Source organism: Callorhinus ursinus, unplaced genomic scaffold (assembly GCF_003265705.2).
Source record: "Callorhinus ursinus isolate GAN/ISIS: 27379988/994484 unplaced genomic scaffold, GSC_fseal_2.0 scaffold41, whole genome shotgun sequence".
Lineage (NCBI taxonomy): Eukaryota > Metazoa > Chordata > Mammalia > Carnivora > Otariidae > Callorhinus > Callorhinus ursinus.
The window spans coordinates 10,510,542-10,537,026 of NW_027397103.1; the positions used below are offsets into that span (position 1 = coordinate 10,510,542).

The 26,485-nt window shown below is 43.7% G+C and overlaps 1 protein-coding gene across 10 annotated transcripts in view; it reads right to left on the reverse strand.

Annotated features, from left to right (window-relative positions):
* Window positions 1-26,485, reverse strand: part of IFT81 (intraflagellar transport 81) — a 188,960-nt gene that overhangs the window by 84,318 nt on the left and 78,157 nt on the right. For 3 of the 10 annotated variants that reach the window (XM_073881138.1, XM_073881137.1, XM_073881136.1), the window contains exons 3-6: window positions 5,958-6,234; window positions 3,218-3,374; window positions 2,610-2,713; window positions 1,646-1,826 (exon numbers count right to left, since the gene is read on the reverse strand). In XM_073881138.1, coding sequence (XP_073737239.1) covers window positions 1,646-1,826; window positions 2,610-2,713; window positions 3,218-3,361 — 429 coding nt within the window. In that variant the 5' untranslated portion in view covers window positions 3,362-3,374; window positions 5,958-6,234. Of the gene's footprint in view, window positions 1-1,645; window positions 1,827-2,609; window positions 2,714-3,217; window positions 3,375-5,537; window positions 5,745-5,957; window positions 6,235-26,485 lie in introns of those variants that run through there. The other 7 variants (XM_073881141.1, XM_073881140.1, XM_073881139.1 and 4 more) reach the window with 5 other exon arrangements.

A 26,485-nucleotide genomic window follows, 5' to 3' on the forward strand; every position in this document is an offset into this window, starting at 1 on the left:
TGACTGCGTGGCTATCCAAAACAACAAAATATATGGGTGAAAAAACATTCAGTTTTGATTGTTCTGATTCAATCCCAATCTTGAGCACATATCGTATAGAAGCAACTCTACAAAACTCTGGAGGAAAACAATGACGGATAAGACATGACACCTGTCTTCACGCACCTCAGGATCTACTGGGATAGACTGACAAACTATTCACAACGAACTGCACAAACCAGTCTATGTATATAGCACAGAATAAAAGCACAAAGGGCTAAACAGGGGCACTTTTTTTAATCAAAGTCCTTTGAAACCTTAAACTTGAATCCCTTCTTTCCATAGTCTATGATCAGGAATGTGCTTTGAAATCCCAGGACCAAGATCTAGACCAGCCAGAATCCTCAGTCGTCAAGAACTTTTTTTTTTTAAGATTTTATTTATTTATTTAAGGAAAAGAGAGAGAGCATACACACTTGTGAGTGGGGAGGGGAGGGAGCAGAGGAGGAGGGAGTGGGAAAGGGAGAGAATCCCAAGCAGACTCCGGGCTGAGCCTGAGCCTGACCTCTGGACACTGAGATAATGACCTGAGCCAAACAAAGAGTTGGATGCTTAACCGACTGAGCCACCAAGGTGCCCCAAAAGTAGTCAAGAGCTTTAAGACTGTAAAGCCAGGGGCGCCTGGGTGGCTCAGTTGGTTAAGCGACTGCCTTCGGCTCAGGTCATGATCCTGGAGTCCCGGGATCGAGTCCCGCATCGGGCTCCCTGCTCAGCAGTGAGTCTGCTTCTCCCTTGGACCCTCCCCCCCCTCATGCTCTCTCTCTCTATTTCATTCTCTTTCTCAAATAAATAAATAAAACCTAAAAAAAAAAAAAATACCGTAAGGCCAGGACCCAATATGATCCTAAAACTCCAGGAGGAAAGTACACTGAGATTTCAAACTCCTGGTGCTTTCTCTACCTTCTGCCTGATTGGGAAGTCCTTTGAGATCTCAAGCCTAGCTTCTTTGCCTATACAAAATCCTCTCAGGGGCTCACAGGTCCTGATTTGTCTAGGATAGTGTGAATTTATACCTTTGCCTTCATGTAATTATTATGATAGTCCCTTTCGCTCTGATTTGGATGACAAATTGTATAATCATCTAACTGATTCTGCAAAGTGTTCTGCAGTCCTAAACCCAAAATCCTATCTACCCATAATTCTGAATAAATTATTCTAAAATCCTAATCTCAGGATTTTTTCTATCTATATACCCCTATCACTGAAATAGTATTTGTGTGCAAAAGCCAATATTTTCAGGGCATCTGGGTGGCTCAGTTGTTAAGCATCTGCCTTCAGCTCAGGTCATGATCCCAGCGTCCTGGGATCGAGCCCCTCATCGGGCTCCCTGCTCAGAGGGAAGCCTGCTTCTCCCTCTCCCACTCCCCTTGCTTGTGTTCCCTCTCTCTGTGTCTCTGTCAAATAAATAAATAAAATCTTTTAAAAAAAAAGTCAATATTTTCATACCTGATTACAGTTGAACATTATTAATAACCATTTTACCTTTAGATGCCACCTGGAAATACAGAGAAGCAAATAAGCTAAAGAGAGATTAACAGGTGTTTGAACATGTGCACTTTTACATCCATTACAGATAGTTTAAAAATACCATTTGTGTATTGTATACCTGTTTATTGGTATCAGCCACAGTTTCATCCTGAAGAAACTCACTTGGTACCTCAAGTTTTATTAAAAAACGAGCTAAATATGCTCTTTTCTTCAGTTCATTAGTTCTCTGAAGAAGCCAGTGGAGCACTGGGTAAATTACAGGTTTACTTCCAATCACCAGACCCTGACGAAAGGTACTCCTATAAAAAGAAAATAAACACGTGCAGGTGATCAACACCCCTCCCCCCACTTATAACAAATAAACCTCGAAACGAAATAAAATCTCAAACCCTAATTTACAATTTCTTGATGGCTTTCCATGACTATTTTTTTTTTAAGATTTTATTTATTTAGTTGCCAGAGAGAGAGAGAGAGAGCACAAGCAGGGGGAGCAGCAAGCAGAGGGAGAAGCAGGCTCCCCGCGGACCAGGGAGCCTGATGCAGGACTCGATCCCAGGACCTGGGGTTCATGACCTGAGCCAAAGGCAGACGCTTAACTGACTGTGCCACCCAGGCGTCCCTTCCATGACTATTAAAAAAAAAAAAAAAAAAAAAGATAAAACCAAGGCTATTCTAAAGTCATTCTCTATATCAACAATAAACATAAAATTAGGCCCGAATATATCACTGGACTATATGGGGAGGTTGTATTGGAACCATTAATTGGTACAGTCTACCTTAATACTTCATTGACCGGGCAAGTTTAAATGATTGTTTTTATCTAGGATGGCATATAAATGATAAATGATAAAATGGAATAGTGGGATTTGCCTGACTTTTTTGATTTGGGGGAGAAACTGACCCACTTAAGACTTCTACATGACAAAATAATATTAAAAGTTCAAGATTATCTTGAAACTCAGTGACATTCTAAAGCCATTGACAGAGAGACCAGGTATTGCCTAGAAAGACTGACTACAGCACATGAAAGTTTAGATATTCAAGCATAGCTTTAAGAAAGCAACACGTGATCAAATTCTTACATGTCTGTGGCATTTCCTGGAGGTTTATATTTGAGGATACCAAGAAGGCTCAACATCCTTTTGGCTGTTTGCTCTGGCATCTCCTCTCTGATATCAACAACTTGCTAATAGATAAAGAAATTGAAAAAATATGTTATTGTTGTATATCTAACAAAGAACAATATTTAAACTCACTGACAAAACTGTTCTCCCAGAGCATAACAGGCACAATGGTCTCTTCATAAAACAGATTAAGTATGGAGGCCCCCAGATTCCAAGTGAGGGTACATACAAGTCAGATCAGGATTTGTATTAAGAATGTCAAGGTTAAAAAGTATCCAGTGGAAAAAACCAGTGTATAAGAGACATGACCTAACTTGCAATACAATAAAACCTCTGTAAAAGCATTTTCGTTCCAGGACCAAATAAATTTATGTTTGGAGCAGAGAAATAATTTCTAAATAAGGTACAAGCAGATAATTTAATTTTTAAGCTAGTAGAGAAATCTTAAAGATCATTTATTATTACTTTATAGGCATGGAAAATAAGGCCCAAGACTCACAGATATTTAGAGGCAAAAAATGGCTTTCCTACTATCCTTTTCATCACAAGAAAGAGAAAACTCTTACCTTTGGGTCAATCTCAGCCAGAACATCATTGAGAACTTGCAATAGTTGCATTGGCTCCAGGGAATCAAATGTGATTAAATTATAGTTCTTCCTAAAAGGCTCCTTATTGAGATTGTCCACAATGAATTTGATTTGATCACTCATAATTAGGTCATAACTAAAAATAGAGATAAAATTCCTCAATACTGATAACAAACATTCTGGAAAAAAAATCAGTATTAAGTTTATAGGAAGTAGGAATGAAGAGTATAATTCTTCATAGCATACAAAATGCTGTGAAAAGGGGTATTTTGTTGAAAGAAATCAGAATGTGAAGACTTTATTATGAATGTTACAGTATACTGCTAATATTGAATACCAAATGTTTTGTATATACATCTGGTAAGATAGCCATCATCTGAATTAACACTGAATTCATATGCACAAATGAATAATAAATCCCACCTACATTAACATCTCTCCCATTCAGCTCTACAACTACCCAGGGGTAAAAATTTGTTAGGCTACAGACATGCTTCTAATTTTTTTTTTTTTTTTAATTAGCAGCCCATGTTTTAAAAAGTGGGAGTTTTTTTTACATTAAAATCCAGACATACAGTTTCTCTTCAAAATCAGATCTGGCAACCCTGGGCACACATTTGTGCACAGCCACACCCAAACGAAGCTGAGCGGAAGCCACAAGCTTTAGCCTGGATGTGCATTCTTTGGTTTTGTTCTGGTTTCCTCCACCAAGCACTCTTCACGCATTGATGTTAATGGACTGTAGGCATCGACTCGGCCACGGTCGAGTAAGTCAGGCCCGTTTCCCTGCGCCTACAATAAGGTAAGAGCCTCCAGTTTTCTGGCCCCTGCCTCTCCTATTCCAAAGCACTTGTATGATTCTCACTGCTCACAAAATAAAATCCATACTTCTTGGATTTTGATTTTTCAGATCTAACTCAATTTAGCTTTCCCACTTTTATTTCCAAATTGTTACCTTTCACTGTTTTAAATTTCACCCGACTGAAAGTTACTGCTCCCTAGTTTCTCCACCTCTGCCTTCAGTTAATGCTGTTCTCTTGCCTAGAAAGACTCTTCTTCGCCTGATCTCCACAGGTGCAAATCCTAACGGTCTTTCAGGGTCTGCCCTCCAAATGCACGTTCCTCCAGGAAGTCATTTTCAAGCTATCTCCCACATTCTCCGTCAGAATAACAGCAGCAGCACCTACCCTCCAAGTTAACCACACTTTATCTGCACTGCTCTCCTAGAGTTACTTTTCTGTTTTGTACTAGTACTTATGTACATTTTCTCTTCTCTACTAAAATGTAAATTCCGTGAGGACCTATCTGTGCCTAATTCTATCTGTGAATACCCACCGCATCAAAACAGTGACTTCTTCCGTAGACTGGATAAATGTGTTCACAGGCCCAAGGCCAGAAAAAGAAAGATAAGCCTAAGTAGGTTGATGGTGATCATAACTTTCTGGAAAAATTAAGTATCTGAAAAAAGCTGAAGCAGCTTTACCAAGGTTCCTAGTGTTTCCTGCATGAAGGTATCAATTGTTTAGTATGGGAAGAAGTGGTAGAAATTTTGCAGGCAGGCAATTTTTTAAATTGGCCATTTAAAAAAAAGGAATTAAAGAATGAAGTGCTAAAAAAAGAAATAAAGAAAAAATTACTTCAGTGCTTAATAATTTTTAACTAAGAAATTAATAGATGCTATTTTATCAAAGACATTAGTTGGGGCTGCATGCATTTTGCCCTGAAATAGGTTTTTTTTAATTGGGTGGGTGGAGCTGGATATTTGGAAAACATTACATGTAAAACTATGAATAAATGATTATTATTGCCAAAAAATTAAGTCAAAAGATAGTAGAAAGGATAAGTAATGTGCTTTAAAATTTTGCGGTTTCCTTTAATCTACAAAAGGAAATCTTTTTCATAAATTAAATAAAAATCCACATTGGAGATGCAAGTTTTTCACTGTTAAAAATATTTTAAGTAAAAATTCACGTCATAACCTTCACTTACATATATAGGTTTAATGATTTAGAAATTATATGTATATAATATATAACATATATACACACACATAAACTTTTTTCCCTTTAAAAAAAAAAAACTTGGATAAACGAGTAAAACGTTACCAGGAGAGGAAAAGAAACTAGTTGGGTTTCCCCCTAGGTGCCCACCAGCTTTCAGATGGTCACCCGCTAAGGACAAAGATCTACTCAACAGGTAGGTTGTCTATGCCCAGTGGGCTCTGCGCTCTAAAATTAGCAAAAGCAATTACTCTCCCTCTACCAGCGGAAAGTCGCCACACTAATTCACGAGCACTTACCCACATAAGAGCCCACGGGGGTGGGGGGAAGAATTAAAACCAGGACGTACGTTTATCTGGCACAACTCGGGACAGAAACGACGCTGCCCTGGTCCCAGGCCGGCATGAGCGCTGGACCAGCAGCCTCTTGGGATTCCCAAAAATAGTGTTCCCCCCGCCCCTGGGGTTCGGGACAGGGGACCCCACATCCGACCCAGACACCTCGCGGGGGGGTGATCTGGGCTCCCCGACCACTCAACCCTCGGCGGGGCGGTCAGGATCCGCGCGAGGCCCGGCAGGCACCGACCCCAGCGTTGGGGGCTTAACTGCTGCGACCCTCCCCTGGCGAAGGTGCTGCACTGGGAAGGGGAGGAGGAGGGAGTTCTTTCCTTCTGGGGGGGGGGTTCGGGGAAGTTTCCGAGCGCGTGTTGGCGAGGTTACCTCAAATTCTCCTCAAGAAACCTCTTTTCCCCCCCGCAGGAGGCATCCAGGCTCTACAGGGTTCCTAGAGACGAGCTCCTTGGCAACGGTTGCTAGGCCGTGGCATTACGTCACTTCCGGCGGGTGGGCCGGGGCGTTTCCGCGGGGCCCTTGCGGGCGCGCGCTGGGGCCGAGGTACCTGGCTGGGCAAAGTGAGGTGCCCCGCCCACTTGCAAAGTGCGTTTACGGGTCCTGAGCCACGGTGAGGACTGGAGACCACTGTACTTTGTGATGTCAGCTGGCAAGGAAAATATGAGAAGAAGAAAATGAAATTCCTCACGCCCTGAAAACTTAGTTGCCTGTTCAAACATCTTGGAAGAAACCAACTACAGATTTAGCATCAGTTTTAGAGCAAAATAAAACAAACAAAAAGGGAAACAATTCCTTATGTTTCCTCATAATGTTCAAATTCCTTATGAGGCATCTCCTATTTGCCTTGCCCTGTGCTGGCTGCTGGGGATGCAAAGGAAGCCAGGAATTAACTACAGGGCTCCTGTTCTCAAGGAGCAGAGTCTAATGTGGATAAAGAGACGATTGAAAGGCAACTCCAACACTATCATAAAAGGGCCCAAAAATGGGGGAGCCCAGATGAAGTATCCTGAGTTTATTTGGGGCTGAAGGGACCCTACGGTCAGGAAGGGTTCCATCAGACAAAGTGATGTTTAAGGATCAGTGAAAATTAGCCACATGGATATTTTTTCGGGCAGAGGGAACAGAACATTGCAAGATGAAGCCATTGCTGGCTGCCTTCTGACTATTGAACTATCAAGCAGAGGCATCCTGCGGAGCACTTGGAGGAAAACGAAGACCCATTCCAGCTCACAGATACTCCTGAGGAGTTGGAGGAGGCAACGCTTAAAACCTCGAAAAGCTAAATAATTTAATTAACTTTGGGAGAAACAATAAAAGATTCATATAAGGGATTGCATAATTAACTGATGGTGGGTGTATTAGGAGATTCTCTCAGCCACCAGGATTTGAAACCTGGGTCTGCCATTTTGCAGCCTCACCTCTCTGAGCTTTCCTGATCTTGCCTATAAAGTGTGGCTATAATAATACTTTCCTCCAAGGCTGATGTAAGGATTAAGACTGTCAATACAGGTAAAGTAATTAGAACAGTGCCTGACACTGGAAGAGCTAAGGACATTTCATCTTTTCCCCTCTGCTTTTTAAAAAATGAGATGGTTAGATTTGCTCCTTCTACAGAGTCTACAGATGTAGGCTATAGAAAGAGATAAGAGTGGTTTATTGGGTAGTTTTTAGTTCCTCCTCTGCCTGTTGCAACTATTATAGAAACATGATAATTTTCAGTTCTGAGAATGTAATACTGTGTAAATTGGAGTAAGCAATGGAATCCACTCTTTGCACGCAAACTTGAATGGATTTTATGCTTAATGTGGTTGCTCTGGAACACAAGGAAGAATTTGAGGCCAGTCAGCATGCTTCTTGGGATCCATATACTGAGAAGCTTATATTCCAACTTGAACTGAAAAAGAGAGACATAGAGAAGCCCGCTCGTATTAGCCTATCTATAGGGCCCAGATACAGGTCAAAGGAAGACTAACCACCCCCTGATTCATTTATGATAAAACCTTGAGTGGATTCATGAAGAGTCCAAGAAGAACTTCTCGGCAACAATTCCACAACACTGAAGGCCGATTACATTCCAAGTCAAGCCACCCACGTGAAGACTTTTTTTCCTCTTAGATGCTATGTTGAGTCTTCCTTGTAAACCCCCAAAGATGTCTCTTGGCTGAACTGTATTTGACATTTTTAATAGCTGAAGGGAAGTCCAGTTATATGAGATAGTCTTTCTGAAAGATTCCCACCCCTACCCTGACTCTATTTAAAAAACAGTTTCATCAAGGTATAATTAACATACATACAATTCACCCATTTAAAGTATATAATTTATGCTAATTCAAAAAGATATATGCATCCCTATGTTTATTGCACCATTATTTACAATAGCCAAGGTATGGAAGCAACCCAAGTGTTCATCAATAAATGAATGGATAAAGAAGATACACACACACAGAAATATCACATAGCTATGAAAAAGGATGGGCTCTTGCCATTTGGGATAACAGGGATGAACCTAAAGGGTAGGGTGCTAAGTGAAATAAATCAGACTCAGAAAGACAAACACCATATGATTTCACTCATATGTGGAATCTAAAAAAACAAACAAATGAACAAACAAAAAGCCACATCATACCTATAAATACAGAGAACAAAGTGGTGGTTGCCAGAGGGAAGGGGGGGTTGGGGGTGGTTAGACAAAATAGTTGAGAGGGAGTGGGAGAAACAGGCTTCCAGTTAAGTAATGAATAAGTCAGGGGAATAAAAGCCATAGCATAGAGAATACAGTCAATGATATTGTAACAGTGATGTATGGTGACGGATGGTAGCCATGCTTGTGGTGAGCATAACATAACACATAGAGATTTCAAAGCACCACGTTGTATACCTGAAAACAATGTAACAGTGTGTGTCAACAATACTCAAGTTTTAAGAAATTATTATTAAAAAACAAAGTACACAATTCAATGGCTTTTAGCATATCCACAAAGTTGTACAACCATCACCACTATCTAATCACAGAACATCTTCATCAAAAAGAAAGCCCATACCCTTTAGCCATCATCTCCTAGTTCCCAATTTAAAAAAAAAAAACCTGCCACCACACAGCCCCTGGAAACCACTAATCTGCTTTCCTTCTCTATGACTATACCTTTTCTGGACATTTCATATAAAAGGAATCATAAGTATGTGGCTCTTTGTGTCTGGCTTCTTTCACTTAGTATAATGTTTTCAAAGTTCATCCATGTTGTAGCATGTATCATAACCTCATTCCATTTTGTGGCAGAATAATATTACATTGTTCATCCATTCCTCAGTTGATGGACATTTGGATTGTTTCCACTTTTTGGCTATACTGAACAATGTGCTATGAACATCCGTGTACATACCTCCACTGTCTTATAGATAAAGCACTATCTTTTTTAAAAAAAAGATTTTATCTATTTATTTGTCAGAGAGAGAGTGAGAGAGGCAGGCAGAGAGAGATGCAGGCTCCCTGCTGAGCAAGGAGCCCGATGTGGGACTTGACCCCAGGACCCCTGGTATCATGACCTGAGCCGAAGGCAGACGCTTAACCGACTGAGCCACCCAGGCGCCCCTGGATAAAGCACTTCCATTGGCTAAGTCAGATGAGCAGGGGCATGGGTAAGTGGGAGGTGGGTGGCCATTCATTATTGGGTTTGTCTTTTCCGCTGAATTCTTGTTAATTTTAGCATCTTGGGTGCTCATGGTTGTAGACCACAGAACTGAAGCTGTGGATTCCTTAGCAGTTTTTTGGTTGTAACAGCAAACTGTTGTTGAAACCTACTTATCCCTTGCTACCAAAACACTAAAATACCCAATCTGCTTCTCACCTGAAGCCCTCTGATAAGAAGATGCTGTTACATGGAAGTGTGCTTTAAAAGTTCACCAGCCTCGGGGCGCCTGGGTGGCTCAGTCGTTAAGCGTCTGCCTTCAGCTCAGGTCATGATCCCAGGGTCCTGGGATCGAGTCCCGCGTCGGGCTCCCTGCTCGGCAGGAAGCCTGCTTCTCCCTCTCCCTCTGCCTGCTGCTCCCCCTGCTTGTGTTCTCTATCTCTCTGTGTGTCAAAGAAATAAATAAAATCTTTTAAAAAAATAAAATAAAATAAAAGTTCACCAGCCTCTAGTGGAGAAGAGGGTGGGGACAGGTGTGAAGGAGGTGAGAGGAACTAAAAGCTGCCCCTTACAACTCCCTTATTTAACCTTGTAGATACTGCAAGGCCATCCACGGTTGTGAACTTCTGCTCTGGTTATTCAGAGGAGAAAAAAAATCACTCCTGGTCAAGTGTATTTTTCAAGACCAGTTAAGTACAAAATTAAAATAAGGAGAGGGTCATTATTTCATGCAATTGTCCAAGGATATTCTACCTTCAGGTATGGCTTGATCTAGGTCATCTTGATATTCTTTCTCCCTCCATTGCTCTGTCTCTTATCTCCACTTTCCTCTGAATGGGCTGCTAGTAGCAAGAGGTTTACACTCTTCCAGCCTAGCAGCCTCACTGAAACTAGAATCTTTTCTCCAATAGTTCCAGCAAATTCCCTCACTGGTCTTAAGTGTGTCAGGCCCTTCTTGAATCAATTGCTATGACTCTGATAGATGAGTCTGGGGAGGGCTACTCCCAAAAAGTTAGAACTGGATTCTGTTACCAGAGGTAGAGATGCAGTGCAAACAAGAACAGATGTCTCCTACAGTAGTCAGGGAAGGTGGTTAAATCTTAAAAGCTGGGTAGGCAAAACCAGAAGAGGAAGAAATGAGTCTGTACTTATTCTGGGGAGTACAGTATCAGTGCAAACCTTCTCCCTGATTTCCTCCCAAAAAACATCTTTCTTCACTGCAGGCTTCCGTCATGGGCCAAGTGAGGTCTTGAGATATCAGCAGACTCCCCAGGTCTCCACAAAAATCTGAGGATGCTGTGAACATAATGCCTCCAGTCCCTTCTCGTTTCAGAACTTCCAAACAAGAACTTTCCTGTGCAGCGTACAGGAAAGCCAAGCCAATTTTCTGTTTTTGGTATTAAATTTAGACCTTTCATCCTGACCATGAGATATTTCTGGATTCTGCATGAGTATTCAGAGAATGCCAGTTTCCAAGATGCTATCCCATCTGGGGCTACTCTGCACACTGCCCACTTTATCTCATTCTTTTAAAACAGGGAAAAATGACCCAGACACAGGAACAAATTCGGAAGTGGGTTATTCTGCTATTCATTAATTGTCACTTAATGCCATTGCCATCTAGGTTACTAGGCAAGGAAAGAAATTGAATTTAAACAGAAACCTGAATTGGGTTTCGCATATACCCTAAATTGCCTTGGCTCTGGCGATTTAATCTTGTGGGTATGTTTAGTAGCAGAATGTGCTTTCCTAAAAGGTGAAAATATAAATAATATGTGAACCATTCAACTGCATGGATGAGATTCCAGAGGTCTTGTTAAATGCGTGCGTGGTACTACATTTTTGTAAGACAGTTTTTTAATGGACTTCGTGAGATTAATGGGCAAAGTAGAGGGGTCAAAATAGTATGCAATTCATATGAAGTCCTTGGGTACAAGTATGGATTGAAATATAGGATACCCCTAACATTTCTACTGGGCTCAAATAATAATCACGTCATCACTTACTGAGTGCTTACTGTATGTCAGGAACTCCGTTAAATACTTCACGTATGTGTCAGAATTTATTAAAATATTAATTTATGTGTGTACTCCTTCTGTTTCTCATCCTCTGGAAACAATTTGCATTGCCTTGAGATTTGCAGGCTGAAATTAGAAGTCGTACTTCCTGCCTTTTGTAAAGGTCTGAAGTCTTTGGGGGAGATTATACTGGTTGTCCTCGAGGGGGGAAGCGGAGAGAGGAGTTCCTTCCAAAGTAAGGAGAGAAAAGAGAGATGCTAAGAAGAATGAGAAAGGGTCAAAGGTTGATGATTCTGGGGCAGCTCCTAAGAAGGGAAGAAGATGAGGAAGCCACATCATGAATCCAGTAGCTTCTGGTGTGGCCAAAACTCTTCGTCTCAGGCCTGACATGGAAGCATCGACAATATTGAACCTGAAAGGACCAGGCAGTCTGGGATGATGGGTGGGTGATCAAGGAGTCACCAGGATGGGCCAGTGACAGAAGACTGCAAGTGACTCCCCGAAGCTTTGCCCCCGCAGAAGAGCCCAGGGACTTGGCAACCCCCAGGATGTGTGTGAGAAGGAAATGCCCAATAATGACAGGTTGGGATCTCAGACTTGGATTTCAGTTGATTATAAAATAACGTCCTTCCTCTTGCAAATCTGGACTAAAATGGCTCATCTCTGTATCTGTCAGCTTCCTAGCAGGATAAAGATGGCACAGTCTGTGCAATTGAGGAGAGCTTAATAAAGCTCTTGCTATCTTGATATCAAGATAATATCTTGATAAATATCAAGAGCATTTATAAAGATACGGGCAGGGTTGAGGAAAACTAACAAAAGAACCAGCAACAAAAGCAGGCATTGCTGCCCTAACGCTGATGCAGCAAAAGAAGGCAACAGGCACCAGAAGCCTGACAGAGTGAGTAGTTGTATGGAGAAGGTTGCCTAACAGGACCCATTAGATGCAGCCAGTCTTGACCTCACTCTCCTTCAACCCTCTGATCTCCCGCCTGGCCTCTCATTGGCTAAACCCAATAGGGTGCCAAAGGGGGAAGGCAGACCCCTTGAGGTCATCGGTGCAGACTGGGCTCCCAGGACACAGAGCCAGGAAGAAAATGGTGGAGTGGGGATCTGGAGGGGCAGACTGAATTAATTATAAATTGAATTATATATTGAATTACACAATCCAAGTGATGGGCAGGAAGGCCTGGTGAGGTCAACCAAACTACTCCCATGTCTTCAAGCTCCCCTGGCTCTCTAGCTGAAGTTCCAGGCATCGCATGGAGTTGGGCCTAATTTCATTTCAGCGCTCTGCCCACACCCATATCGTCTCATTTAATCTTCACAACAAGTCTGCAAGGACAGTATTGTTTTTTCTATTTTATAATTAAGGAAATTGAGGCCTGGAGAGTTACTAGAGGGCCCAAGGTCACAAGCCTAGTAGCTGGCTGAGCCGAGATTCAGACAGTGTCGGCCTGATCCCAAAGCCATTTTCACCAACCTACTGAACTGGCTCGAAACCGTCTCAGCAGAGTCTGAAAGAAGGACCATAAATCAGACCACCGAAGGAGGAGGCAAAGGGATTTTCTGTGTGGGAGGGCCAGCGTTAATGTGCTGTCTGGCTTTCTCTGCCTACAAGGGCTTTGCCAAGGAAAGTCTTCTCTGATCCAGGTAGGGCTAATGGTTTAAAATCTAAGTGCTTACCCTGGAATCACAGAGGGGGAGGACAGAGAAAACACTTGGCCCATGATGGGAAAAAAAAGTATATTTTCATTTCAAATGCCTTTCAAGTTCTTTTTTTCCCAGCTGAGTGTTGGTGTATTTATAGAATTCAGGGGGAGTATTTAAGGGTAACCAGCAGTAGAGATGCATTTTGGGCCATCGGGAAGCTCGGAATCACGCAGGAAAAGGTTGATGGGAGGAGACAAGTAAAGGCCAAGATCAGCAGGGCACAAACTGGCCTTCTCCTTCATGTTGCCAAGAACTTTTCTCCCTTCTGGGCTGATGACGTCAAATCAAAGTCTATAAGTGTGCTATAGATAGATGGAATCAGAGAGCTAAAATGATGGGCAAACAGATGAATGGCTAAACAAATTGTGGTATAAAGATACAGCACAATATTATTCAGCCATAAAAAGAAAGAAGTACAGGCCCATGCTACAACACTGATGAACCTTGAAAACATTTTGTCACGTGAAAGAAGCTAGACACAGAAGTCCACATACCATGTGATTCAATTTATAGGAAATATCTAGAAGAGGCAAACCCATAAAGACAGAATACAGACTGGTGATTGCCAGGGGCTGAGGGGAGGGCACAATGTGGAGCACCTGCTTAATGGGTACAGGATTTCCTTCTGGGGTGATGGAAATCTTCTGGAGACAGAGGTGGTAGTTGCATAGTATTGTGAATGTACTCGGTGTCGCCAAATTGTTCCCTTTAAGAAGGTTAATTTCATACAGTGTGAATCTCACCTCAATTAGAAATAAAGGATGGGCAGACCTTGGGAGGTCAACCGTCCATGCTAAGTCTTCCAGGCTGTCTTTGTTCCTTTCAGCTCAGGACATGAGGCCTAATTTCATTCCTGTATTTCCTCCTCTCTCTACTCCCCAACCACCAGCCTCCCTTCTGTGGCTCACACACACCAAACCCGTCCCAGCTTCAGGACTTTGGCACTGTTGTTTCTTCTGCCTGGCTGTTCTTCACCCCAATCTTGCTCCGGCCTGGCTCTGCCTCCTCACTCAGGAGGAGGAAACCAAGTGGAATAGAAAATATCACACAGAATAAGGTAAACATTACTGTGTCAGAAATATTTTTGCTGTGTCACAAACCACTCCAAATTTATGAGCTTAAAAACAACACGGTTTTTCTTCCCCACAAGGCTACGGGTTAGCCGGGCTCAGCTAGCCAGTTCTTCTGATCCACTGGGTATATGCTAGGGTCGGCTTGCAGCCCAATTCAGCTGGGGGCTCATGTAGGGCTAGAACATCCAAGAGAGCTACCCTCCTTTCCAGGGCCTCAGTTCCCTGCTGTTTCCTCCTTCACGTGGACGCTCTTTCTCCTTGTGGTCTCTTGTCAGGCAGTGGTCTGACCGGAGCTTCCTTACATGGCAGCAGGGGTACCAAGAGCATGAAAGTGAGAGCCATCAGGCCTCCTAAAGCGGAGACCCAGAACACACAGTGTCATTTCCTTTGCATTCCATTGGTCAAAGCAAGTCGTAAGACCTTCCCTGATTCAAGGAAAGAAGAAACAGGCTCTACCTTTGGATCAGGGAGTGGCATGTGCATACCAGGAATGATGTTTGCTAAATTGTTGGCAGACATCTTTGCAGACACTCTACCACAATTGTTTTGCAAAGGTTTTATTTCAATTTAATGAAAATGCATGTGTGTTCTTTGGGTCACACAATAAACGTATTTCTTGCTGTGAGTCACAGTCAAAAGGTTCAAAAAACACACTGCTTCCATATCCCTTTATAAATTTCTTCCATAGCACTTAGTACTCTCTGAACTGAATTTACTTGATTGTATGTCTCTCCCACTAGAATATAAGCTCTCTGAGGGCAAGGACCTTGTCGGCCTTGTTCACGGCTGTGTCCCCAGCACCTCAAAGGGCCCAGCACTTAATAGGTGCCTGATAAACACCTGTTGCTATTAAATAGGTAGAAACAGCTATCAGATATTGGGTGCTGAGCACATAAAAGCATTTTCTCATTTAATTCATTCAATGCATATTTGGGCACCGACTTTGTGCCAGGCACTATTCCAGGTGCTGGTGAAACAACAGTGAACATAATTGACAATAATCCCTGCCCTTACTGAGTTTACATTTCATTATAACACTAGAATAGTATCGAGTAGATTTGTTGATACTATTTTGACAGATAAGGAAACTGAGAGTCAGAGAGGTCAGGCAACCTGCCCAAGGTCACACAGCTAATAATTTCAGCCTGACCTGGCTCGACTCCACTCTACTGCAAACGTTGGGTTTTGCCCAGAGCTGGGTCTCAGTGGTTACAAATCTCAGTTCCTGCAACTGCTTCTCTGACGGATCAAACTCTTCTTTCTGGGAATCAGGCACAGGCAGTGGGAAAAGGTGAGTTCCATGACCTCGCAGTCCCTGCCCCCCCCCCACTTCGTGCCGATGGCTCACACCTGGGGTGTTGCAGATTTGAGCAACAGCTCTCTGTCACCCCCACTGTCTTATCAGCATGTGACATCCCCAAGTGGCTGGGACCTGCAGGCCTGGCAAAGAATGCAGCTGGAACGAAAATAAACCTGCCACATTCCTTGGCAGCCCCCTGCCCCTTCCCGCTCTCCAGCTATCCATCCTCACAGCAGAGTATGCCAGGGAAGGCCAAGAGAGGGAAAGCAGGGGTGGAGGAAGCCAGTGCTGCTGCCGGCCAACCCCTGGAAAGAGAGGGAGAGGGGAAGAGAGGAAGAGAAAGAGAGAGATCACCTTATATGGGAACGTGCGCAGACAATGTGTGGCAATGCCTTCAAGTGCAGCAGAGGTCAGATACCAGACAGATGGAAGAAATTAAACATGGGACAGAGCGTGTTCCTGGGCCCTGAAAACAGCTCTTGTTTCACAGCGAGTTCGCACAAAGCCTGGCCCGTTTTCCTTTTTTGCCTAAGCCGAGCAAGACGTGCGTCCTAAACTCTACTTGACTTTGACTCGGGCCCCCTGACTTCGGCTTGGCAGAGGTCTCATCCTTTAAAGTCATTTCTTTGATGAACAAAATGCCTCTTTGCAAATAAAAAAGCCTGGGCCTCTTTCCCAAGACTTTCCAATCTCTCTCCAAAGTACATAAATTAGTGGTTAATGAGTAAATATGCCTTCATTTCTCATTTATTCATTCATTCATTCAACAAATATAGAGGACCAATTATGCCCCAGGCATTGAGCCAGGTGCAGGGAAGATAGCGATGATGATGATGATGATGATGATGATGATGACGACAATGAGAGTAACCATTTGTTGATTTGCACTCATCTTATTAACATTTCAATTCATAATAATTTACTCAGCACTTCCATGTTGGAGTCATTGGCGATACAGAACATTGCTCTAGAATCATCTGGTCCCTGCCCTGTGGCGTTTGCAGGGGTGTGGGGGAAGGCAGAAATGGCAGATATTGAACACATGATTCCAGAGATGCCTCATGACAGCATTTTGAATTAGCTACCATTATCACATTCATTTACCCCAGGGTTTTTCAACCCCAGCACTATGGATGAACATTTTGGGCTGGATCATTCTTTGGGGTGTGAGTGTGTGTGCATGCACACATGTGTGGGGGTGGGGGCTGCTGCTCTGTGCATTACAGGATATTCAGCAATGTCCCTGGCCTCTAGCCACATGGTGTCAGTAGCAATAACCCCCTCTCCCCTAGTTCCTCCAGTTGTGAGAACCAAGACATGTCTCCAGACACTGCCAAATATCCCTGGGGGAGTGGGGGCAGGGGTACAAAATCACTCCTGGTTGAGAATCACGGATTCAACAGATGAGAAAGTAGAGACTCAGGGTGGGTTAAGAAACTTCCTAACAGGGCACCTGGGTGGCTCAGTTGGTTAAACAACTGCCTTCGGCTCAGGTCATGATCCTGGAGTCCCGGGATCGAGTCCCGCATCAGGCTCCCTGCTTGGTGAGGGGCGTGCTTCTCCCTCTAACCCTCCCCGCTCTCATGTACTCTCTCTCTCTCAAAAAAATAAATAAATCTTAAAAAAAAAAAAGAAAGAAAGAAACTTCCTAACAGTCAGACCACCAGCCAGCAGGATTCGCACCCTGATCATTCGGAGTCCAAGGCCCCTGGGCATCACCGTTACAGTGTGAAACCCCCTATTTCCTTGATAGCAGATAAAGCGTAAGTTTGGATGATCATAGACTTTAGCTCCTTCCACAAAATGGAAGTCATCTGTGTTAGTTCAGATCCTCTGAGAAGCAGATGCCAGGACGGGTCCGAACCTGCACAAGATTTACCGAGGATTTACTTATTTATGCAGGTGAAAGATACAAGGGAAGGGAGCTGGAGTAGGCAGGAGAGTCATCAGCCTGCAGTGCCAGCCTAACAGCTGTGAAAGGTGAGGGGGAAGGAGGACTGGGCAGGAAGAGCCTCAGACAGCAGTGTAGCTTGAAGAAAGTTCCGGCCATCCTGATGGGGAGTTCCCAAGCCAAAGGAGGCTCTAAGAGGAGTCCCAGGCCGGCCAGCAGCGGGCCTGCACTAGCATTCCCACCTAGCACTCCCACTGTGCTCAGTCGTTGGCTGGGGGAAACTGGTGGAGCCAGAGGGGCAGGACCCAGGACTGTCAGTCAAACATGTTCTTCGAAGCAGACTCTCCTGAAGGAATTCTGAACGGTGCACGCCCTTGGCTGCCACATCATCAGAGAAGTGCTGCCTGTGCTTACTTTCACTTTAAGGCAAAGAGATCTAAAAGGCACTGGAGATACAGTGGGTTACAAAGCCGGGTTGGCATCCTTTAAGCAAAAGGGTCCATTTTCCTTGGGATGTCTTGAGCTTCTTAGTGAACTTCAAAGTCAGCTCTGACTTGGGTACCACCAGCAAGGAGGTAAGGAGTGCTACCTTGAGGAGCTACTTTGTAGCTTGTGGATGTGGGCACTCCCTGAGACTCAGTTTCCCCATCTGCATAATGGAATCAACCTGCCTTATCCTGAAGGGTTGATGTGAGGATTGAATGAATATTTATGGAGTTACTTTTCAGGAGAAGATGGAGGTCATCCTCCATGAACTTTCTGCCTATCCCTTGGTTTTGTACAGATTTCTCCCTGCTAACCACCCTCTCTCATCCTTCCAACTGAGATTCATCTTGGCACCTCCACAAGGGATAACAAACTAGCATTCCCAGGGCTCAGTTTCACAGATTGACAAGCTGTGTGTGGCTCACAGAGTGCTAAACAAACAAACCAATAGCATGAACCAACGTTTGAAAATTGAGATATTTCAAGATGAGGCAGCCAATCAAAACCAATGTGTCTCAATTCCATTTGTTCAGGCTGTGTGGATTTCTGGGTTCCCTTGAAAATGTGGGAAAGCTAGATATGCTGTGTGGCAGATTGGCTAAAGTCGAGAAGAGGCTGCCTGTTCCAGATGAGACTTGCACGGACCAGGTTTCCAGTCCCCACACATCATCTGTGATCCTGAAGCTAGTGTCAGTTGCCCATTAGCATCATGTTTGTGCTGCCATTTTTCTTAGAATAATATTCCTTTGTCTCGTGTATTTATCAAATGGGGAAAAGGTAGACCAGGAGATCTATGGTCTTTCTTGCACTTGGTCCCATTTCACTTCACTTAGATCACCACCTGGCACCTACTTGCAGCATCCAAGTTTACCTTTAGACTAGGGGCCTTTTAAGTCTTTCTGGAATTTCCTTCCTAAAATTATCCCTGCAATTTCATAAGAATCCTCTACATTTTTATTTCCCTTTAGTTCAAAAAGCACTGTCATTCACCCAAGAGGCACATATTATTTCCTTCATTTTAGAGAGGAGTTGAGTCCTGGACAGATGACATGGTTTTTGCCCAAGGACACAGCTGGTTAGAGGCAGAGCAGAGCCCTACTGATCCTAAGTCTGATATTTTTTCCATTACTCTAGGCTGCAAAGTGTATTAGAACTTTCAGTTGCAAAAGACAGAAAGTTAACTGAAACTGGCTTAAGCAAAAAAGGCAATTTATTAGCTCATATAACTGGACAATCCAAAGGAACCATAGGCTTCAAGTACCACCAGATCTAGGAGCTCAGATATTATCCTCAGGACTCCGTTAATTCTTCTCTCTTGGTTCTATCCTGTTGGCTTTATTTTCACGTAGCCTCTCCACTCACGATAGCAAGACATCTACCACCAGCACTAAGCCTTATCCTATTAGCTTCAGATCCAGACGGTCCCAACAAATGGAACTGAGTCTCACTGGTCCTGATTAGCGTGATCTAATTCTGTGCCCACCCCTGAGCCAATCACCTGCCGGAGGGATATGGTGTTCTGATTGGCCAGACTCGGTCATGTGACCACCTCCAAACAAAGGAGATGGGATTAGCTACACCCAAAGAGGAGCTGAGGGATGTCAGTGGAGGAGTGACTCCCCAAAAGTAAAATTGGGTGTTGTTATCAGAAGTGGGGATGAATGCTGGACCGGCATATCCACTACACCTAGAATCTTCCCTACCACGGACTCCTTCCCTCTGGCGTCCCAATATGCACCAGTCTCCTCCCCTACCCCTCCCTGCCCTGTCTTTGTTCCGGGGACATTCCCCTCCTCTCATTGGAAGGCAATCCTTATACACTCTTCCCTAATTCAAATGGACTTCAAGACCCAGGTGAAGCCTCCTCTATTCAACCATTGTGGGCTACAGTGGAATTGTTCCTCTGTACACTGAGACTCTGAACCACGCACACCAGCACTCAGCTCCATGGCTGTTGAATGTATGAATGAGGAGATAATTTGCACGAAATACAACAGTTAGAAAACAGGGCCTAGATTAGAAGAAAATAAATAAAAATGTTAGCCGTAGCTATCTTGATGGGTTATTGGCGATTCTGGCTTTTCTTGATTCCTTTCAGTATTTTCTACAATTTTAAAAAGCCAACAAATGATAATAGTAAAAAGGAAGCAATACAAGTCGGGTTTCAACAGCTGGACTATAAGCGAGATGCCAGTGAGGGCCAAGTATTGATTCTCTTACATCTCCCCTAGCTCCCAGCCCGGGGATTCACTCAGGGTAAGTCAGTCCGAGCTCCTTGATAGCTAAATGAACAGCATCAGGATTTATAACAGACTATTGATTTCCTTTCCAAAAGCCAATCCTCATTTCCTCTTGCAGACTCTCCAACCCCAACCGTGTGTGGGGTCCTCCCACCCCCTCCTCACTGCTGTGTGCTTCATGGAAGCAGACTCCAGCCCCAACCCCTGCTCTAAAGGCTGAATCCTGCCTGGTCTAATTCAGGGTTTCTTAATCTCAGCACTATTCACATTTTGGGGGCAGGATAATTCCACTGATTTGCTGAGCTGCTTCATGAGACACCTTGGAGATTACCTGTTATATGAAGTGAAAATTGTCCTTACTGTTTTAAGTGTTTAAGCTAGTTTGAGTTGTGCCTTTCTGTGACAGCATCTCAGCGTCTTAACCAACCCACGGGTCTGTTAAAGACATTGCAAAACATACAAATAAAACCGCCATCAAAAACCAGGATTCTCTCAGTGCTCGGGGGTGGATATCAGAATCTGGAGTTGGGGACAGAGGTATCATTTGATAGTCCCTTCTGAGTAAAACTATTGATCTATAGCTATTCCAGTTCCCCCACAGGATTGCTAATCACTCGTGCTGAGACAGAGAGAGGGTCTGAATTCCTTTTGCAAAACAAAAAACAACATTTGGACAAGAATCCACTATGTCCCATCACATAAAAATTGCTGCAAAACACCAAATTCTGTACTTTTTAAGCTAATATCTCTGGGAGTCTACCCAACAACCTCTAAAACGGAGCTGATTAAGGAAATGCTAAGCCAAATGGCATAAGTTCTAGAAGCCTCTGTTTGCTCATCTGGAAGCTGGGGAGAACAAGATGAGAATCCTCTGATATTAGGGATCAGAAAATACTTCATGACCCATAAAGCAGTTAATTGATTATCTATGCTAAGCAGACTAGACATACTGCAACGCGTTCCCAGGATTGGAACCGTCTAGATTTAGGATGTGGCGGGACCAAAATCATCAGTCAGTTGTTCCGATGCGGCCTTGTTAAATCTCTTATGCTTCTCTTAAATCTCTGTTTCCTCATCTGTATGCTGTGGCAAGACCTCATTCTGACTGCGCCCCGAGGATAAATTAAGGCGGTTTGAAAAAAGAGAAACATACCACTATTAGTATTCCACCAGTTCTCTTGCCTGAGTCAGACAATAGCAGCAGAGCAAACAAAACTAGACTTGGAGGCACATCCTCCATAGGGAATGTTGGGGCAGTGCTGCCCTCTGCTGCTTAGCAGTGGTGACACAGTCACAAAGAGAAGAGGGACCCTGGGAGACCGAGGGGCACACAGGTGAAGGGACTTGCGGGAGGGCACGGAGCTAGCTGTAGATAGAGCGCCTGGGACTCTTGACTCTGAGCTCCTTCTAGAGGGAGAAAAATGAGGACTGGAAATTCATTCATTATGGTTCTACTCTTTCTACACTCTAAGCTTTTGTAGATAATCTGATAGGGACTTTTCTCTCTTGTTCTTTACCACCCAAACTGCTTGGACTTCCTTTACCTTTTCAAGGCGGCCACCACTGGCCCTGAGGCCAAGAGTCGTAAAGGCCCCTGGGCGCTTTACAGAAATGATCTGGATCCTTACAACTGCTTTGGAAGGTGGGCCAGGAAACTAAAGCTCAGAGAGGTTAAGACACAGGCCCAAGGTCCAACAGCCAGGAAGCACAGGAGCTGGGATCTGAACTCTCACCTGAGACCCCAAAGCCCACATTCTACCTGCCGAACAAAACAAGGCAAAACAGCATGGTAACTTGTAAAGACATGATTAAAGGTAATTTTGTGGGTTTTTTTTAAGATTTTTATTTATTTATTTTGACAGAAAGAGACAGAAAGAGAGGGAACACAAGCAGGGGGAGTGGGAGAGGGAGAAGCAGGCTTCCCGCTGAGCAGGGAGCCCAATGTGGGGCTCGATCCCAGGACCCTGAGACCATGACCTGAGCCGAAGGCCATCACTTAACGGCTGAGCCACCCAGGCACCCATAATTTTGTGTTTTTTGCATGCCCAAAATGGTATTTGCTGAGAAGACACATAATGAAACAATAAGAGAGGGAAATTTTTTGAGCATCTACTATATGCTGGTGACATCCACATACAACATCTGTTAAATCTCCTATTGACACATGTACGATCTTGGATCCTGTCCACCATATTGAGGCACAAATGAAGAAACTATGTTCAAAGCAGTTAAGAAATTTACTTAATGTCACTTGGTGAAAGCTGGCATTCAGACTCTAATTCCCGTGCTTAACACAAACAGAGGGGGTGCCTGGGTGGCACAGTCTAAGTGTCTGAATCTTGATTTCAGCTCAGGTGGTGATCTCAGGGTCATGAGATTGAGCCCCATGTCGGGCTCAGCACAGAGTCTGCTTGAGATTCTCTCTCTCCTTCTCCCTCTTCCCCTCTCCCCACTCGTGCTCTCTCTCTCTCTCTCAGATAAATAAACAAAATCTTTAAACAAACAAGCATGAACAGAGGGAAGTGCATGGTAGCCTGGGTCAGGCTGGCCTGCAGGCCTCCCAGCCATGAAACCCCTCAGACTCTCCTATAAGCTATTTCCTTCCTGGTGGCCTCAGGATTTGAAGTCCTCCTGATCTGGGTTCAAAACCCACATTTCTGAGCACTACTATGTGCCAGGCCAGGGCTAAGTATATTATTTCACTCAATTCTTTGTGAAAACACAGTGAGGTAGATAATGATTACTATCCCTATTTTACAGATGATCATATTGAAGCTGTGAGAAGTTATGTATCTTGCTCAAGTGTGTGGGTGAGTCCGGGTGTTGATAATTTGTTAATATTCTACATGATATTGTCTTCACAGTCTTATCCTTGCCCATCTGCAGACCAGAAAACAGATAAAGACAAGTGAAACTGATTTGCCTCAGGGCCTTTGCACTTGCTGTTCCCTCTGTCTGCAATGCTTTTCTCAGACATTCTGGAGGTTCACTCCCTCAGCTTCTTTAGGTCTTCACTTAAAAGTCATCTTCTCAGGAAGGCCTTTTCCGACCACCTTATTGAAAAGTTCAACCCCCACTCTTACATCTCAATGACAAAAAGACAACCCAATGCAAATGTGGGCAAAGGACTTAAATAGACATCTCTTTAAGAAGATATACAAATGGCCAATGAACACATGAAGAAATTCTCAACACCTAATGACTTGCATTAGGGAAATGCAAATCAAAACCTCACCAGATACCAGTACTTACCACTCGGATGGCTGTTATTACTAAATGGAAAATAACAAGGGTTGGCGAGAATGTGGAGAAATTGGAGCCCCCATATACTGCAGGTGGGAACAGAAAATGGCCCATCCCCTGTGGAAAACAGTTTGGAGATTCTACTCTTAGGTTTTTACCCAAAAGAATTGAAAACAGGAACGTAAACACTTGTACTAGAAAGTTCATGGTGACACTATTCACCATAACCAAAGGTGGAAACTACCCAAATGTGCATCAGCTGATGAATGGATATATCAAATGCGATCTATGCATAAAACAGAATATTACTCAGCCATAAAAAGGAATGAACTGATACATGCTAAGATGTGAGTGACCCTTGAAAACATGACACTAAATGAAAGGAGCCAGTCACAATATATCATATACCAGGAGCTGGTATATGATTCCATTTACGTGAAAGGCCCTGAACAGGAAAATCCACAAAGACAGAAAGAATATTAGTAGTTACCAGGGGCTGGTAAATCCCTAGAGACAGAAAGCAGACTTGTGGCTGCCTGGGGCTGCAGGGGCAAGAGAAGGGAATGGGGACTGACTCCTAATGGGTGTGGGGCCTTCTTTCTGGGGATGAAAATGTTTGGGAACTAGATAGAGGTGGTGTTTGCACAGCATTGTGAATGTACTAAATGCCACTGAATTGTTCACTTTGAAATGGTTAGTTTTATGTTATGTGAATTTCACCTCAATGTAACCAACAAGTTCAACCCCAAACAACCTTGTTTTCCTTCCCTGCTTGGTTTTTCTCTGTCAGGCACATGGCCTTCTCACACAGTATATATCTGACTTACTGATCAATTGTCCATCCTCTTTCTTTAGAATATAAGTTCCAAGAGGATGGGTATTTGGGTCTCTTTTATTAACTCACATATCCTTAAAGAGTCACTGACACTCAATAAATATTTGTTATATAAATGAATTAGGAAGGACGTGGCACAGTTGGTTTAGAGTCAGACTCTTGGTTTCAGCTCAGCTCATGATCTCAGAGTCATGAGATGGAGCCCCGAGTCAGGCTCTGCATCAGTGCAGAGTCTGCTTGAGACTCTCCCTCTCTCTCTGCCCATCACCCTGCTTGCTCTCTCTCTCTCAAATAAATAAATACATCTTTGAAAGGAAGGAAGGAAGGAAGGGAGGGAGGGAGGGAGAAAGGGAGGGAGGGAGGAAGGAAAGAGAGAGAAAGAAAGGAAGGAAGGAAGGAAGGAAGGAAGGAAGGAAGGAAGGAAGGAAGGAAGGAAGAAAGGAAGAAAGAAAAGAAAGAAAAAAGAAAGAAGAAAGAAAGAAAGAGAGAGACATGGTGAAGAGTCCTGCCTCTTGAGCTCCACCCCATCTCTGATTCTAATGGGCTCTCGATTCTCAAATATGTTAACAATAACCCTCAGTCTGGGCTCATTTGTTCCTCCCTTTCCTGAGGAGCTGAATTCACAGGCTCTCACTCAGCTGAGCCTTTTAAACCTTCTCTGCTGAGAGTTTGAAAGAAGGACAGGAGATGAGACAATCAATCTATCACAATGTAGAGAAACACTGTCTGCTTCTCTGCTCTGTGGCTTCCCACAGCAGTTTATAGGAAACCCAGACCGCAGCTATGAGGCCTTCCTGTCCCCCAGCCAGGAGGACATCATCCCCAGCTGTGCACAATTGGCTTTTCGGGGCGGGGGGGGGGGTGACATTTAGGAACAAGTCAATAACCATTTACGGAACAGCTACTCGGACACAGCCCTGTACCAGGCACTCGGCCAAATAACAAATGAAAGATAGCATTCATTCACTCATGTGGTTAATAAGCATTCGCTGAGCACCTACTATGCGCCTTATCCTCTGGTCCTTGATTTCACAGTTCACAGTTGAATTTACGGCTTAGAAGCCAACACTGTATAGACCAGGGTTTCTCAGCTCAGCACTACGGACATTTTAGACCAGAAAACTCTTTGTCATGGGGGGGTTGATCTAGGTATTGTGGGATGTTTAGCAAGATTCCCAGACCCTCACACATAGTAGGTGCTCAGTAAACACTAGTTGGACGAAAGAACGGGAAAAGGATTGGGAGATAGGCCTGGAGAAGCATAGGCTGCTACTTCAGGGCTTGATGTTTAGAAGTGATGTGTATTATCTTCCTTCTTTCATTATCCATCCATCCAATGAGCCATTCACTCATTCACCAAGCACTCCCCAGACATCTGGGCTGTTCCTGGAACCTAGGAGACTCTAGTTTCAAGAACTCACAGTTGACCAGGAGACATGAGATGTGCTCAGAAATAACTTCAACACCGGATACAGAGTGACAAGCCGTGGTATGAGGGCATACATAGATGGTGTACTGGTCCAGACAAAGACAATGGGTACTCTATGTCCAGGTCCAATAACCCAGTATTCAAATATTTAATTATAGTAGAGATCAATAGATTTTTCTGCCACGCCGAACTCCTCCTTCTAACTCAACTTGAAATCAGCAGACATTCATCGGCCTAACCATGGTTGATTGGATGAAGATGGGCATCTGCCCAGGCAAGCCAGACCACTGGCCAATTGTCCTTATCTTCTCAGAGCCTATATTGTCTTCTTAGTATTGTTACTATTATGAATAACGTATCATTTTTTAATATTTTATTTATTTGTTTGTTTTAGAGAGAGAGAGAGCACACATGCACACGAGTGGGGGTTAGGGCAGAGGGAGAGGGAGAACCTCTAGCAGACTCTGCACTGAGCGTGGAGCCTGACACAAGGCTCAATCCCATGACCCTGAGATCATGACCTGAGCCAAAATCAAGAGTCAGATGCTTAACTGACTGAGCCATCCAGGTGCCCCAATAACATATCGTTATCAATTAATAGCTGCAATTTACTGAACATTATTATGTACCAGCTATGGTGCTGTTAATGAGTAATCATTCCCTTAAAGAAAATCAGTCAGTCAGAGACCTTTCATCATGTATGGCAACCCCAAAGACATCTGGGATTTAAATGATGCACTTTGAAGATAGAAGTATGATTATTCAACTTCCACTTAATCAGAGAAACTAAGTGGTAGGTGGCGTTGTAAAGGAAGGCAAGGCACCGGGCAGGCAGATGCTAAGTGGGAGATTGTTCCAGGCATAAGGGAAATGGGGGTGGGTATGAAAAAAAAAAAAAAAAAAAAACAAGAGCGAGAGCCAAGGGAAATAGGTTTGACTGGATAAAATGGACAATGAGAATTTTGATAAAAGCAATGGAATGGGTAGGGAGAAGTGCGGATATCTTCAAATCATGGACTCCACCACCATCCCTTCCCTCTTCT